The sequence below is a fragment of the Chiloscyllium punctatum genome, chromosome 36, assembly GCF_047496795.1.
Source record: "Chiloscyllium punctatum isolate Juve2018m chromosome 36, sChiPun1.3, whole genome shotgun sequence".
In the NCBI taxonomy this organism is placed as follows: domain Eukaryota; kingdom Metazoa; phylum Chordata; class Chondrichthyes; order Orectolobiformes; family Hemiscylliidae; genus Chiloscyllium; species Chiloscyllium punctatum.
This window is the reverse complement of record NC_092774.1, coordinates 51,500,517-51,518,426: the sequence shown is the minus strand read 5'-3', so window position 1 is coordinate 51,518,426 and position 17,910 is coordinate 51,500,517. Positions and strand designations below refer to the sequence as shown.

General features: G+C 40.7%; 1 protein-coding gene across 1 annotated transcript; it reads left to right on the top strand.

The window, feature by feature from the left end:
• Window positions 1-3,056: 3,056 nt before the first annotated feature.
• On the top strand, window positions 3,057-5,056 carry LOC140460092 (probable G-protein coupled receptor 139). The gene is made up of 2 exons (XM_072554493.1): window positions 3,057-3,153; window positions 4,173-5,056. The coding sequence occupies exons 1-2, from the start codon at window positions 3,057-3,059 to the stop codon at window positions 5,054-5,056; spliced, it is 981 nt and encodes a 326-aa protein (XP_072410594.1).
• Window positions 5,057-17,910: the final 12,854 nt, after the last annotated feature.

Sequence of the window (17,910 nt, the reverse complement as noted above, 5' to 3'; positions counted from 1 at the left end):
TCGTCATAGATTAGCAGTAAGGCAAGCCTCCTTCTTTTATTGCACTCTGATTCCGAACATGAAGACAATTGTGCATCCAATTTGACAGTTCTGCCTCGATTCTACGCAATCCAACCTTCCAAATCAGCTTCTGATGAGGAACCCTATCACCGGAAATCCATGTCGACTGTATCTACCACTCTGACCTCTTCAAACTTTCTCTTCAATTGATCAAATGACATCAACCAATGTGTGTGGCATGATCTCACATGCAATAAGCCGGGGTACCTATTTTTAATCAAGCTCTCGCTTTCCAAATGCATGTGTCTCTAGTCTCTAGTCTATCAGAAGCTTCACAAGTAAATTCCGACTACAGGTTATGTGTGTGCTGGTTTCCAGCTCCCAGGCTTTTCTTTGCAGACATTCGTGAATGAAGGAAAATAATTGCTAATCTGCAGTCTTCTGGGACTTGATCTGTGGATAACAATGATGCAAAAGTGTCAGCCAGGGCCCCCGCATTTAATTCGCTTGCCACTTGCAGCGTTCGTGGATATAACAGTTCTGGACGTGGAGATTTATCCAGCTTCATACATTCTAATACATCCAAGACCTCTTCTACTGTGGTAAGAACTGTCCCCAATAAATTATCACTATTGTTCCCACATTCGCAAATCTTCATGTCTTTCTCCACTGAAAACATAGAGGGAAAATATTAATTCCGAACCTCAACCAACTGCTGCAGTTCTACACATACGTGCTCACTTCAGTTTGAGGTTTCCTATTCTTTCTCTAGTTATTTTTTTCTTTGAGAAATTTGTAGAATCTCTGCATTCACCGAATCTTCTCAACAAAATGTGTCACGTGCACCATTTTCACCATGCTGAATTCTTTCTTCAGTGAACTGCTGCATCCTCAGTGTACCCACGTGATTTACAAAAGAGCAAACTGAATTAAGGAGGTTGTGGGGAAAAGTGTGTAGTTTGCAACTGAAACATTAGTCTTTGTATACAAATGGCATTCTTTGGTGATGATAGATTTTAACTGGAAATGAGTAAATTCAACTCCTATGTTAGATTCTCAACACGATGATTCAGTGTTTGTCGTTGAAACCTCTGGTAACGTGATCAGACAAACTATGCAAATCGCCTCTAATATCAATCTGTACCTGCAACGTATCCATCGGGTCTTTGTACAAAATTGACCTAGCTCCTGGGTCACTTACTATTACAAATCTAACTTGAACCTGATATTTGTGGTATACCCATGGTTTTTCAGGAAACTGTGTAACAAACTGTTAGGAAATTTTCAAGAGAATGATGTTATTGACAGGAGTTATGGGCCATCAAAGATGTGCAGCTAAAATCTTAACTGATCATTTCAACATTTGAATCAATCTCTACTTTTCAAACAGAAAAGGGAGAAAGCATCCGAAATTGTTAATGCCAGCAGGACAGTTTACGATACGGCAGAGCAAGTGGACGACTTACTTTTCTCATTATTACTTCTGCCCGTTTGGTAAATATAATGCGCCAAAAGAAGGGTGACGTAAAGTGAAATATTTCCAGCAGCAAAACGAAAAACTGCTAATAACCAAAAACAAACAGCTAATTCAATACAGGAATCCGACTGACAAAAAAAATTACACTTGTTCATTATGGGGCAAAAGAAACTTCGACAACAATGGTACATTTTAGATAATTTTAAACTAACGGCAATGGACAAAGTGAAGCACTCTATTATGCATTGGATTTGGCGTGTAGATGTATTCAAACGCCTTAGCTCTTTGAACACATTAACGTGGGACATGTGAAGTATCCATTATTAATCATTTAATTGTGTATTTTTAAACATTATGCAAGTGCGTCCTTTTGATTGGCATTCATACATTACACTTGAGAGAATATGAAAGTGTAAAGCTGATACGCTGTTTCATTCAGGCAAAAGAGAAATGTCTGGTGAACACAGAAGGCTTGGAAGCACCTGTGAAGAAATGAGAAAAGCATATGGAACATTTCGAGTTCAATACTCCATTAATAATGACTCAATGGCAGCCTCAAACCGATATAAACACTGCCCAATATGTTGTGCAGCCAATTGTGGGAAGTCAGTGAGTTGGTAGAGTAGACTTTCCTGAAACATCGTACATGATACATCATCTCCAGTAAAGTGTAAAGCAAGCTTCAATGTCAACTTCTTGATGGAGAGATATACCTGGTCTTATCGAGTGGACAGGGTGGAGGCATATAATGACATCAGCAATGAAAATGCCTTTGGCTCTGGAAATTAGCTTGACATCAACAAGCTGTTTGTTCAAGGTACGTTAAAACATTATGAATAATTTCAAAACGTCCGATTCCCGTGAGAGATGTTGGAATACATAAGGATGACGCATTCGGAATGTATTAGTTCAGAGCCTAATTCGAACTGTTGTTCAGACAGGCAGGGGTACAATACGTCACGCGAAAAGAATGCATCACCCTATTCAAATGGTGAGGAAAGTATACTATCTGATTCTAGCCATCATTGGAGTTCATGGTAAGTTTCCAATCTGTGTAAAGCTATTTGTTGTTGTCCATGAGGTGTGTATTTCTCTCAGACAATTAATCTTACAAGTTAGTCAATTGTATGTTCAAGGAAGCAGAATGATTTAACTTAGTGTCGTTAAGCATTTTTAAATGAAGAGCAGTTGCATTTATTATGCACTGAATTGCCTCCTACCGCCTGAAAGTATCTTGGTATTTCTGTCATTCGATAGTTTAACGTTCTACTGAAAATGTGTGTACTATTAACGGAATAGCAATGAATCGAGTGTGCATTCAAATTCTGTTGTATTAACTATTCCTTTCTTACATACATCTTCATTCTTAAACTCGTTGCACATTGTGGCATGTTTGTCAGTGTTAATGAGGAACCGTATCCACTCGAAGAAAAGTGATTATGAAAACAAAAATGAACATTGCTGGGAAATCACAGCAGGCCTGGCATCATCTGTAGGCACAGTTAATCTTTCATGTCCACTTAATTCTATTTTCTCTCCACAGATGATGCTGGAGTAGGTTTAATTTCGGATTGCCGGCATGCCGCGTTGTAGTCTTGGAGGAGTGAGAGAAGTGATCACTGATCTCTCCCGGATAAACCGTAGTAATGGGGAACATCACTTTTTTATTGGAATCAGTAAATCTTAATCATGTCATTTCATTCAATACATACAGATGACTGTGAGGGAGTACAATAATGTAGCTCATTTATGCTGAAGTCAGATATGAAAGGGCAAACATGAACATTTTTCGTTCAATGAAGTAATAACTGACTGTCTGATCTATGAAAGCTAACATCTATTAAATCTTATTTCAGGCAACTTGCATTTCCTGCCATTGTCGCCAGTTTTATGTCTTACCTTACGGAAGCTAATGATCTCAATTATTCCATTTACCAGTAATTGCATAAGCTAAATATTCTGGGACTTCATACCATTTGTCCATGCATTTATCTTTGGCAATTCGAAAGTGGTAAACTTTGATTTTAGAAAATTGGCAGTGAAATTATCTTCTCCATATCGCTATTTACAGGAATCTTACCTTTTAAGGACTCAATATTGGATATTTCCACTGCATTTTTGTAACCAAAGAATGGAACACAACCCGTTTCTTATGATCTGAAATCTGAAATCACTCCATCATAATATATATTTGTTTAAAGATTATAATCTTTATTAGTGACTCGGATTCAATTTGTAGTGGTTAAATCAAAACCAAATGTGGTCTGCTGTAAGCTCAGCTTATACGACTAAAAGTGATAAGTGTAAGTAAATTATATACATAGGTTCTTGCATAAATCCTAAACCTGTCGTCATACTACACAGGAGCAACCTGACGTTGGGTGAGATCCCAAAATTTTAAGTTGGAAGTGTGCAGATGTCAGTCACACTGGATTCATTGCTCAGTGTATTTTGCCGCTGCCATAGTACCAACACATACGTGTGTAGATATTAAATAGTTAATGCTTACGAACGGAGAATTCTTGTCAGCAATAATGAATCAATTTTACATTGTCACACAGTTAATTTCTCCATTTCTTTAAATTCTGTGATCATGCCAAATGAATACATTTCTGGTGAAAAGTTCTTAATGGCTGATCAGAAACAGCAAAAAAAAATCTTCATTACTAAATCCATGTTCTTGTCTCTCTTCCAGTGAATTCAATTTCACTTTTAATCCTGTCCAAGGAAAGCTGTGGGCTATCAACTTGCACAACTCGTTACCTGTTGGCCATGACAACTGCAGATCTCCTCGTCATTATCACTGAGGTTGTCCTGAACAGAATCAATGATTATTATTTTCCATTAAATTTCCTGAAGATCACTCCTGTCTGTAGTGTTCGCTATGTTCTGCTCCGCGCAGCCACAGACTGTTCTGTCTGGTTCACTGTCACTTTCACTTTTGATCGATTTATTGCGATTTGTTGCCCAAAGGTGAAATCTAAATATTGTACCAATAAAACTGCAACAGTGATTCTCCTAACAACAGGGATTCTTCTGTTTTTGAAAAATATTCCAATCTACTTTAGGTTTAGGCCACGGAGGATAATCAACAACATACCTTGGCGCTGTTCTAATAGACCAGTCTATTTCACTGACTCGCGATGGATTGGATTTCGTACATTTGAGAAAGTTTTAACACCGTTGATTCCATTTGGATTAATTCTGCTTCTCAATGGTGTGACAGTCAGGTATATTTTGGTGGCCAGTCGAATCCGTAAACGACTCAAATGTCACAGCAAGGGAGACTCTGGATCTGAGAGTAGAAGGAAGTCTATCATTTTGCTCTTCACCATATCCGGTAGCTTCATACTTCTGTGGTTCATCTACATTTTATTTTTTTTTGATTTTGATGAACTATTAGATGGCCCATCTGGTTATATGTTTGAGAACTTTGCATATATGCTGCGTAATTTAAGTTGCTGCACAAACACGTTCATTTACGTGGTAACACAATCTCAGTTCAGAGAACAGCTAAAACTTACATTGACATATCCTCTGACATTAGTCACTGCGTTTATTAAGAAACAATCAAGCTAACATCATTTTTAATGCAAAAACAGGTAACAGGCAAAATGTGAAACAGTTGGTTTTATCCTATAACTTATCTTATTTTTCCAGTCACTTCCAACAAAATGTGTATCTATCCCTATTACTGTGCTTTCCCCTGACCCAATAACCTCCATCCCACTCCAACATGATCTGTTCCAGTAATAAAAAGGATATCTGTGTGTTCCTTTTTCCTTTACGCAATTTAGTTTTTCTGTATCTTCTCCAGAAATTAAAACTATTCTTCCCTCCTTCGGTTCTGTCACTTACATGTTTCATTTATATTGTAAAGTTCTCCAGGTGTCTCTCCCTGCAAGATGGTCTGTGTTACCCTCAACGTAGACAGCATTAATCATCAATTCCTGCATGTCCGAGGTCATTTCAATCCCTGTAATTACTTCCAGATCGAATTTTTGACGAACTCTCTAACAAGTGTTACCCCAACAATATTCCACAACTCATCAAAATTATCGGCCAAAAAACATTACTGAAATGCGTATAGTGCTTCAAATACTACAGGTATCCGAACGTGTTTAAACTTCAGGTATTTATTATCAGCGGTTATCCACATATTTCCAATTATGCTGCATTGCATTTTTTACAGACATTCGCATGCATCTCCAATCATATAGATAGGAAGAAGGAACATACCCATATTCCCCATTGTGCCTCCTGTGTTACTCAATGAGATCTTAACTGACCTGAGTAATTGACATTCCTACCATTCCTGAAAAACAAGCCATTTCTGACCAAGGGTTTACATTAATATCTATATATTAAGTCACATCTTATAATCTTTGACACATGCCAGCCTAGTAATGTCTAAAATGAATTGCCACATATTCTAGTTATTAGATGATTAAATCGTCTCTAATTTGATTTCACCACTGATGTATATTTCCTTAATTAGCAAGGGTAATGGCTTTAAAAATACTTCAGGTCTGATTTCACGAAGTCCAGTATAACTTAAACGTTTCCTGCATATTGGTGTTTTGAGTTCAACACGTGATATCATGCACCATTTTTTCCAGTAATTGTAATGCGTTTCCCTATGTATGTATTCATCGGTCATTCACTAAATAGCATGTCCAGAAAGAAATGCTTCTCCAAACTTCTCAAGTTTAAACTACTTAGATGGTATTCATTTGTCTCACGAGCAAGTTTTTGCACTGACTTCCTTGAATAATCCTTTCATTTTCCAGCATTAATTCTCTTGTTCTTCCCTAATTTTTTCCTCACACCCTATGTTGCATTGTTCCCTCACGTTTTACTGAGATCTTCTTTCTTCTTCTCCCTCACTTGGAACCATCGTTTTCTTACTCTCACCGTTAAGTAATTTCAGGTGCATTCCTTGCACGTGTGAATGTCTGTGTTTTTCGTTTTTTAAAAAAGTTATGAACCGACCTAGGAAAACAACAGTTTTAACATGATGCTTCATGAAAGAAGTTGTTGCGATTCTTAGAACTAAGTTGAAAAAAAATTCATTGTAGATGATGCTTACACGACAACTTCCTTTGAGAATTAGGGGAGGTTTGCTACTAATAGGATGGCAGCAACAGGTGAATTCACAACGACAATTGCCCGATCTAAAGACTTGATTTTTGTTTTTGTTATTCCGACAGGTTAGGGCTGACAAAGGAGTAACATTTGTGTTTGGCACCACTGTACTTCTTCTGAATGCGAACAATACTTTCAAAGCTTTCAGATGTTGAGAAGTAAAGATGATGTTTCTTCCTGCTACACAAAAAAAAAGTGAGGTTTGAAAAAGGCCATTTTATTCAAGATGACATTTGCGCTAAGGTACTACATTGGATCAGTAATTCACAGATTTTACTAATTTGTAAACTCTTTGCTAGTTCCATTAAGTGAGAATGTAAAATGTTCGTGGGGAGGGGTAGATGTTAGAGCAAGATTAGGCAGCAGTGTAAATAGAACATGAATAAAGAAAGCCTTCATTATGAAAATAACAAGTTACTTCGAAAAAACTGACAATTAAATATCACAGTACGACGAATTAAACTATCTCTTTTGCATGTTTTGCATGTTAGGCTGATGAACGCAGCGAATATGGGAAAGATGGGGTTTAGACGTCGTACACATTACAGAAATTTGTGGAAAGGACAGGTGTGGCAGCTCAATGTTCCTTGGTGCAAAATGCTATTGGAAAGATGGAATGGGAGGGCGGAGAGGAGTGGGATCTTAAATTTTCATTACTGTTGTAACTAGAGACGACATTTCTGCAAAATGATGTTGAGCGAAAACATATGAGTTGAAATTCGAAATAAGAAAGGAATGATCACCTTATTGAGATTATACTTTAGGCATCCAAGTAGTCACAGTGAAGGTGAGAAATAAGTATGTTAACACATCTTAGATGATTGAATAAAGGCAGATTTTATTGGTATGCTACCAAAACATTCAAAGATGATAAACCAACACTATTTAAATGTAATAGGACGTCTGAAAATGGAGGGTCATTCAGAAGTGCGACGGCGACAGTTCTAAATAATTATGTTCATGTTAAATTGAAATACATGCCTGGTAACCATTGGGTAAAATGAATGAATAAACATACTGAGGTTCTTGTCAAGAAGAAGAGAGGAATCATGCCTGCAGTTCTCCTATAATGTTCCAGACAAACATCGCCAAATAGAAAATTGCCTAATAAAAACAATGCGGCCCATGGTGTTGGGGAGAAACAGCAATAAACATCACTCATGATCGCTCATAAATCACTGAATGTCTGAAACAAAGCAAATTATCCGGAGAATGTGAGGACTTCAGATGCTGGAGCTCAGAGTCGGAAGTTTGATACTGGAAAAACAAACCATGTCAAGCAGTAACCGAGAAGCAGTAGAATCGAGTTTCAGTCATCAGAATGTCTTCCGGAATGAGGCTTGTGGGAGGAGGTCTGAGATATAAATGGAAGCGGGTGGGGTTCGCGGGAAGGTAGCTAAGAAGGCAATGGGAAGATGGAAGTAGGGAGATGGATAGAGGTCAGAGAGAGGGGGGAATGGATAGAAAGGGAATGGCGATTGATAGTTCCTGCAGGTTTTATCGAGTTGGAGTCTTGGGACTGAGATAATCTGAGGGAAGATGAAATGGGGTCACTTCTGAAGTCCATTTTAATCTGGTATGGTTGCACTTTCCAAAGGCATAAGAAGAGGCGTTCTTCCTTTAGTTTTTGTATGATTAAGCTTCGGCGATGGAAGAGACTTTCATGTCCTTGCTGGTGTGTGTGGGAGAGTTGAAGTGTTCAACCACAGGGCAATGGGGTTGGTTGGTGCGGGTGTCCCAGCGAAGTTCTCTGAAACGATCCACAAGTTGACATCCAGTCTCCGCAATGTACAGACGAACACATCAAATGCAACGGATACAGCAATTGATATTTGTGGAGTTAAACGTAAATTTCTGTCCGATGTAGAAGGATTCATTGGGGCCTTAGATGGAGGTGAGGCGACGATGCAGGGGCAGGTTGTGCACTTCATGCTGTGGTAGGGGAAAGTGACAATCGTGATTTTGAGCAAAAGGGCAAATGAGAGAGTAGGACCCAATAAAGTTCGAATAGGTCGCCTTTGTGTTCAATCCCACGAGACACATCATTTTAAGTGAATAGTTTTTGTCCTCTGCTGTTTTACTGTAGTGAAATGAACAAAGTCGAGAGGATGCAGAGAAATAAATATTGGTGGATTGAAATTGTTCGCACCACAGACCTGGAAGTGTTGAAAGTTTTTGAAAATTAAAATATCGATACATTTCCAATACCTGATTTCACATGTCTCAGAACATTGAGAAAAATTAGGGAGGAAATTACAGGGCTCTTGCAGACACGTGTGCATCATGCATACCGAGGAGAGAGATGCTAGATGAGTCCATCTTTGATGAAGGGCAAGTTCTTGTAGGTGTTACTAAAATGTAGGATATGTATGCAATGCCTGAGTCAAGGATTGATGAATCAGCATAATTTTGTGCATGGGATTTCGTGTCTCAAACAGGTGATTGAGTTTTCTGAGGAAACATACAAAAAGATCGGTAAGTGAAACAGGTTCATGTTGTTTACTTGGACTTCAGTAAAGACTGTGACAAGGCTTCTCATTCTCGTTTAATTAGTAAAGTTTGATCACATGGGATTCAGAGTTATCCTGGCAATTGAATATTAAATATGTTTGCGTGCAAGAGACAGAGAGGGTTGGTGAATGGTTTTTATTCGGAATAGAGACCTGTTGCCAGCAATGAGGAATGGGCCATATATGCTGCCTAGCCAGCGACGCCCTCATCCTGCTGCAGAATAGAGCAATATCGCTACGTTTAATGCTTGGTGATATTTTTGCTTGACCGGGGTATTTAAAGACTGGAGAGTAAAATTTTAAAGTGAGATGAGAGATCTTCAAAGACATGGGGCGGGGGGGGGCATCTTTTGAATAGAGGGTGGTCTGTGTGCAGAATGAATTGGCAGGTTAGGTCATGTTCATTTATTTCTATTTCAATATTAAAAATACGTTTGGATATTTCCATGAATAGGAAAGGTTCAGAGCCATATGGGCCCAATCCAGGCAGAAGTGAACTGCCCAGTTTGTAATTATGGGCGTTAGGAACCAATTGGACTGATGGTCCTGTCTTACAGTATGATGCTCTGTCTTTTGCAAGCAAGCAAAAAGGAGCTGGAGGTGTGCTCAACAGCAGAAAAATGCTCTTGAAAAAAGACAACAGTTCAGTGCACTTTGTGGGCAATTGTAACGCCGCCTAGTTTGTTTTCTCTCTCCCAACAAAACTGCATTATGTGTGTGTGTGTGTGTGTCACTGGATAGCTAAATTATTTTTTATAGTTCCTTGAATTTTCCATGCTTGCCTGAAGGGAAATTTGAAAACCCAAGCTGATTCAAATGGCAGCTTCTTTGACCATACTTTTGCTTGACCGAGCTGAGGATGAAAAAAATTATGGAGGATTCCCCATGGCAGATAACGGGATACTTTCAAATAATTAAAATATTCTGACAATTCCTATTCTTAGTGCAGCATCTAACCACACGTAGTGAGATTAATTTTGGAAATGATGAGGAGCAATTTGGACATCACAACTTGCATTACCAGGAACAACTTATTAACGGAGTCAATTGTTTTAACGTTACCAATACTCACAAATACACCCACGCGTTGGCTACTAATGATATAATCATAAAGTTGTCGTTGAATATTCTGGAATTTTAATAATGTTGTTTTTCAAAGTGGGAGATTTCAAGGAGCATCTTAAGGAGGTTTAGCAATGGCTTAAATTGGCAGATTGTCGCACCTGGAACCAATGAAGATTAAAAAAAAGATGCTGCTTGTTGGAAAACTGGAATTGGTTTGATTGAGGTTTTGCATAATCAAATGCAGATGTGCTTGCAAAATAACAGATCAATCAAGGGAACATTGTCGTTATCAATCACAAACTGAACAAACACATGTGTGAGGGTTGCAGCAACAGATGACACGACACAGTGTTGGAGGTCAGTGATTTTCACAATGACGAATTTGAGTATGTTCATCTGAAAATATTCTGATATCAGATCAGACAGTTTCATCGGAGACAATGGAATGAAATGAATGCAGTCAGCATAATCATTGATTAATATTAGCGCTATTTCTCATCTGCCTGTTTCGAACAGTCGGGACAGGGAACTTGCACATTTCACTACAATCGGAAGTTGAAAGAAATGTTGCTTATTGACATCTTTCCACAAGGAGCAGAGAAAAACTGCATTTAAGTCACTCTTTGTCAGATAAGTGTTGTTTGTCGATCCATTGATATCATTTCATCTGAACACTGCGGGTATCAAGATATGAAAAGTCAAGGAAAATGGAGTTAACAGTGGAAAAGTGAGAAGCGATTCAATTTAGAAGGTCGAATTTAAATGTATAATGCAGGTTTAAAGGCAGGGTTATTCGAAGTGTGGAGGAACAGAGAAATCTTGTGGTCCATGCTCATACATTCCTCGAACTTACAATTCAAGTTGATAGTGCTTTTAAGAAGGCATATGCAGATTTGGCTTTCATTAGGAACGGGATTGAGTTTAAGAGCCGCGGGATTTTACCGCATCTCTATAGAGCCCTGGCTATATCACACGTGGAATATTGTTTTCAGTTCCTTTCGCCTCATTTTCGGAAGGATGTGAAAGCTTTAGATGCTGCCTGGCAGGAGGGAATATCTAATGAAGAAATTTTGAGGTCGCTAAAATTTATCCCTTTGGAGTGAAGAACCATGAGAGATAACTTGATGACAGACATAGATCGAGTGATTTGTAAGACACTAAGTCTTTCCCCAGCGCAGAAATGGTTATCGAAAGAGGGCATATTTTAAGGTGATTGGAGCAAACTTTAAAGAAGATAGAATATAGAACATAGAACACTACAGCGCAGTACAGGCCCTTCGACCCTCCATGTTACACCGACCTGACATACTAATCTGAAGCCCATCTGAAGCCCTACACTATTCCACGTACGTCCATATGCTTGTCCAATGACGACTTAAATGTACTTAAAGTTGGCGCATCGACTACCGTTGCAGGCAAAGCATTCCATACGCTTACTGAGTAAAGAAACTACCTTTGACATCTGTCCTATATCTATCACGCCTCAATTTAAAGCTATGCCCCCTCCTGCTCGCCGTCACCATTCTTGGAAAAAGGCTCTCCCTGTCCACCCGATCTAACCCTCTGATTATCAGATATGTCTCTATTAAGTCACCTCTCAACCGTCTTCTCTCTAACGAAAACATCCTCACGTCTGTCAGCCTTTCATCGGAAGACCTTCCCTCCATACCAGGCAACATCCTAGTAAATCTCCTCTGCCTCCCTTCCATAGCTTCCACATCCTTCTTATAATGTGGTGACCAGAACTGCAGCCAATACTCCAAGTGCGGCCCTCTAGATCTTTGTACAGCTGTCGCATAAACTTGATCCTTCTGATAATAAAAATTAAAACATTGTATGCTTTCTTAACAACACTGTCAACCTGGGTGGCAACTTTCAAGGATATGTGTGCCTAGACACGGAGATCTCTCTGCTCATCTATACTACCAAGAATTTTACAATTTGCCCTGTACTTTGCATTCCAGTTACTCCAACCAAAATGAATCACCTCACAATTGTTTGCATTAAACTCCATTTGCCAACTCTCAGCCCAGCTCTGCAGCTTACCTGTGTCTCTCTGTAACCTACAACATCATAAGACCATAAGACCATAAGACATAGGAGTGGAAGTAAGGCCATTAGGCACATCGAGTCCACTCCGCCATTCGATCATGGCTGCTGTGCACTTCAACTCCACTTACCAACATTCTCCCCGTAGCCCTTAATTCCCCGAGACAACAAGAATCTATCAATGTCTGCCTTGAAGGCATTTAGCGTCCCGGCCTCCACTGCACTCTACGGCAATGAATTCCACAAGCCCACCACTCTCTGGCTGGAGAAATGTCTCCGCATTTCAGTTCTGAATTTACCCCCTCTAATTCTATGGCTGTGTCCACGGGTCCTAATCTCCTCTCCTAACGGAAACAATTTCCTAGCATCCTCCCTTTCCAAGCAATGTATTATCTTGTACTTCTCTATTAAGTCTCCATTAATCTTCGAAACTCCAATGAATACAATCCCAAGATCCTCAGCCGTTCCTCGGATGTTAGCCCTACCATTCCAGGGATCATCCGTGTGAATCTCCGCTGGACACATCCCAGTGCCAGTATGTCCTTCCTGAGGTGTGTGGACCAAAACTGGACACAGTACTCGAAATGGGGCCTAACCAGAGCTTTATAAAGACTCAGTAGCTCAATGGTGTTTTTATATTCCAACCCTCTTGAGACAAATGACAACATCGCATTCGCTTTCTTAATCACAGACTCAACCTGCATGTTGACCTTTAGAGAATCCTCGACTAGCACTCCCAGATCCCTTTGTACTTTGGCTTTACGAAATTTCTCACCGTTTAGAAAGTAGTCTGTGCTTTTATTCTTTTTGCCAAAGTGCAAGACCTCGCATTTGTTCACGTTGAATTCCATCAGCCATTTCCTGGACCACTCTCCCAAACTGTCTAGATCCTTCTGCAGCCTCCCCACTTCCTCAGTTTTACCTGCCTGTCCAACTATCTTCGTATCAACGGCAAACTTAGCTAGAATGCCCCCAGCCCCTTCATCCAGATCATTAATATATAATGCGAACAGCTGTGGCCCCAACACTGAACCCTGCGGGACACCGCTCGTCACCAGCTGCCATTCTGAAAAAGAACCTTTTATCCCAACTCTCTGCCTTCAGTCAGACAGCCAATCCTCACTCCATCCCAGTAGCTCACCTCGAACAACTTGGGCCCTCACCTTGCTCAGCAGCCTCCCGTATGGCACCTTATTAAAGGCCTTTTGGAAGTCTAGATAGACCACATCCACTGCGATTCCCTGGTCTAACCTACTTGACACCTCTTCAAAGATTTCCAAAAGGTTTGTCAGGCATGACCTCCCCTTACTAAATCCATGTTGACTTGTTCTAATCAGTCTCTGCTCTTCTAAGAATTTAGAAACCTCATCCTTAATGATGGATTCTAGAATTTTACCAACAACCGAGGTTAGGCTAATTGGCCTATAATTTTCCATCTTTTGTCTTGATCCTTTCTTGAACAAGGGGGTTACTACAGCCATCTTCCAATCATCCGGGACTTTCCGTGACTCCAGTGACTCTTGAAAGATCTCAACCAATGCCTCCGCTATTTCCTCAGCCACCTCTCTCAGAACTCTAGGATGTATCCCATCGGGGCCAGGAGATTTATCAATTTTAAGACTTTTTAGCTTTTCTCGCACTATCTCTTTTGTAATAACAACCATACTCAACTCAGCCTCCTGACTCCCTTTAATTGTTAGGATTTTACTCTTGTCTTCCACTGTGAAAACTGACGCAAAGTACTTGTTAAATTCTCCTGATATTTCCTTATCTCCCATCACTAGTCTTCCAGCATCAGTTTGAAGTGGCCCAATGTCTACTTTTGTCTGTCGTTTGTTTCTTATGTATTGAAAGAAACTTTTACTATCGTTTCTAATATTACTGGCTAGCCTACCTTCATATTTGATCCTCTCCTTTCTTATTACTCTGTTTGTTATCCTCTGTTTGTTTTTGTAGCCTTCCCAATCTTCTGATTTCCCACTGCTCTTGGCCACTTTATAGTTTCTCTATTTTTCTTTAATTAATTTCCTGACTTCCTTTGTCAGCCTTGGCTGTCTAATCCCTCCCTGGATAATCTTTCTTTTCTTGTGGATGAACCTCTGTACAGTGTCCTTAATTATACCCACAAACGCCTGCCATTTTTGCTCTACTGTCTTCTCTGCAAGCCTCTGCTTCCAGCCTATTTTTGTCAGTTCCGCTCTCATGCCCTCATAATTACCTTTATTTAACTGTAACACCATTACAATCCGATTTTGCCTTCTCTCTTTCAAACTGCAGACTGAACTCTAGCATATTATGATCGCTGCTTCCTAAGGGTTCCCTTACTTTAAGATCTTTTATAAAGTCTGGTTCATTGCAAAGCACTCGGTCCAGAGTAGCCTGCTCCCTTGTGGGCTCCATTACAAGCTGTTCCAAAAAGCCATCCTGTAAGCATTCCATGAAATCCCTCTCTTTGGATCCACTGGCAACATTATTTACCCAGTCCACCTGCATATTGAAGTCTCCCATGATCACCATGACCTTGACTTTCTGACATGCCTTCTCTATTTTCCGGTATATGTTGCATGCCTGCTCCTGACCACTGTTAGGAGGTCTGTACACAACTCCAATTATGTTTTTTTTGCCTTTGTGGTTCCTCAATTCCACCCACACAGACTCCACATCATCTGACGCTATCTCATTCAGTGCCATACATTTAATATTGTTCTTCACTAACAAGGTAACACCACCCCCTCTGCCGACCTCCCTGTCTTTTCGATAAGTTGAAAATACTTGGAGGTTTAACTGTCAGTCCTGAACCCCCTGTAACCAAGTCTCTGTGATGCCTACCACATCATAATCATTCACTATGATCTGTGCCATTAGTTCATCTGCTCGTCACTATCCTTCGTCACTATTCACAAATCCAATGACTTAGTGTCGGCTGCAAATTTAGTAACCAACCCTTCTACGTCCTCATCCAGGTCGTTGAAAAAACGGACGAACAGCAGTGGACCCAAAACCGATCCTCACGGTGCACCTCTAGCAACTGGACTCCAGGATGAACATTACCCAACAACCAACACCGTCTGTCTTCTTTCAGCAAGTCAATTGCTGATCCAAACTGCTATATCTCCCACAATCCCATTCCTCCGCAGATTGTGCAATAGCCTACTGTTCGGAAGCTTATCGAACGCCTTGCTGAAATCCATATACACAACATCAACCGGTTTACTCTCATCTACCTATTTGGTCACCTTCTCAAAGAACTCAATCAGGTTTGTGAGGAACGACCTACCCTTCACAAAACCGTGCTGGCTATCCTGAATCAAATTATTCTTTTCTTGATGATTACAAATCCTATCTCTTATAACCTTTTCAAACCATTTGCCCACAACTGAAGTAAGGCTCACTGGTCTATAATTACCAGGATTGTCTCTACTCCCCTTGTTGAACAGGAGAACCACATTTGCTATCGTTCAGTCTTCTGTCACTATTCCTGTAGACAATGACTATTTAAAGATCAATGCTAAAGGCGCAGCAATGTCTTCCCTGGCTTCCCAGAGGATCCTAGGATAAATTCCATCCGGCCCAGGGGACTTATCTTTTGTCACATCTGCAGGATTTCTAATAGCTCTTCCTTGTGAACCTAATCACACCTCGTATAGTAGCCTGTATTGCAGTAATCTCTTCGATAACATTGACTTTTTCTAGTGTGAATACTGTTGATGAATATTCATTTAGTGCTTTCCCTACTTCCTCTGACTCCACACTCAACTTTCCACTATTATCCTTGATTGGGCCTAGTCTTACTCTTGCCATTCTCTTATTCCTAAAGTACCTATGGAAAGCTTTAGGGTTTACCCTGATCCTATCCTCCAAAAACTTCTCATGTCTCCTCCTGGCTCTTCTGAGCTCTCTCCTTAGGTCTTTCCTGGCTACCTTGTCACGCTCATGTGCCCTAACTGAACCTTCATATCTCATCCTAACATAAGCCTTCTTCTTCCTCTTGACCAGAGATTCCACTTCTTTCATAAACCACGGCTCCCGCGCTCTCCAGCTTCCTCCCTGCCTGACTGGGCACACAGTAGCTTTTCCTCCATATTTCTAATGTGTCTATCCCCTGCAGATTCCTTCCCAATCCTATGCTTCCTAAATCTTGCCTAATCGCATTGGAATTGCCTTTCCCCAGCTGTCACTCTTACCCAGTGGTATGCACATATCACTTTCTATCACGAGAGTAAACATAACACAACTGTGATTGCTATCATCAAAGTTCCCACCTACGTCCATGTCTAACACCTGGCCGGGATCATTACCCAGTACCAAATCTAATGTGGCTTCGACGCTTGTTGCCCTGTAAACATATTGTGTCAGGAAACCCTCCTGCACACACTGGACAAAAGCTTACCCATCGATAGTACACGGAATATCGCGTTCCCAGTCAATATTTGGAAAGTTGAAGACCCCATGACAACTACCCTGTCTCTCTGACTCCTGTCGAGAATCATCTTTGCTATCCTTTCCCCTACATCTCTGGAACTATTCGGAGGCCTATAGAAAACTCCCAACAGGGTAACCTCTCCTTTCCTGTTTCTAACCTCAGCCCATACTACCTCAGTTGACGAGTCCCCAAACATGCTTTCTGCAACTGTAATACTGTCCTTGACCAACAATGCCACACCTCCCCCTCTTTTTCCCTCTTCTCTGTTCTCACTGAGAAATCAAAATCCTGGAACCAGCAACAACCATTCCTGCCCCTTCTCTAACCATGTCTCCGAAATGGTCACAACATCGAAGTCTTTGGTACCAACCCATGCTGCAAATTCATCCACCTTATTCCAGATGCTCCTGGTGTTGAAGTAGACACACTTCAAACGAACTTCTTGCTTGCTGGTGCCATCTTGCGTCCCTGAAACTTGATTTTGGACCTCCCTCCTCTCAAACGTTTCTGTACTCGAACTACAATTTTGGTTCCCATCCCCTCCTGGATTAGGTTAAACTCACTCCAATAGTCTTCGCGAATCCCCCCCCCCCCCACCCCCCACCCCCCCACACACACACACACCAAGGATGTTGGTAACCGTCTGGTTCAGATTTAGACCAGCCTGATTGTAGAGGTCCCACCTACCCCAGAAAAATCCCCAATTATCCAAGAATTCAAAACCCTCCCTCCTGCACCATCCCAGGAGCCACGTGTTCAACTCCACTCTCTCCCTATTCCTTGCCTCACTAGCACGTGGCACGGGCACCAAACCAGAGACAACAACTCTGTTCTTCCTAGCTCTAAGCTTCCATCCTAGTTCCCTGAATTTCTGCCTTAAATCCCCATCTCTCTTCCTACCTATGTCGTTGGAGCCTATGTGGGCCACGACCTGTGTCTGCTCCCCCTCCACCTAAAGGAGATTTTCGAGGCCAGTTACTTAAGGGGTACGTGCAATGCACTGCGAGTTCTGGTAGTCGAGACAGATGCATGAGGGAAATTTAAGCGACTCTTGGGCAGGTAAATGGGTGATAGTAAAATGAACAGTGTGTAGGTTAGATTGACCTGAGAGTAAGATAAAAAGCCATCACACAATTAAGGGTCGAAGGGCATGTACTGTTCTATGTATTACAGTTGTTGTCTTCCAGAATTCCTGGCTCCAAATTTACGAATGAGTAGTTGAAGGCCTGGGAAAAAAGGTT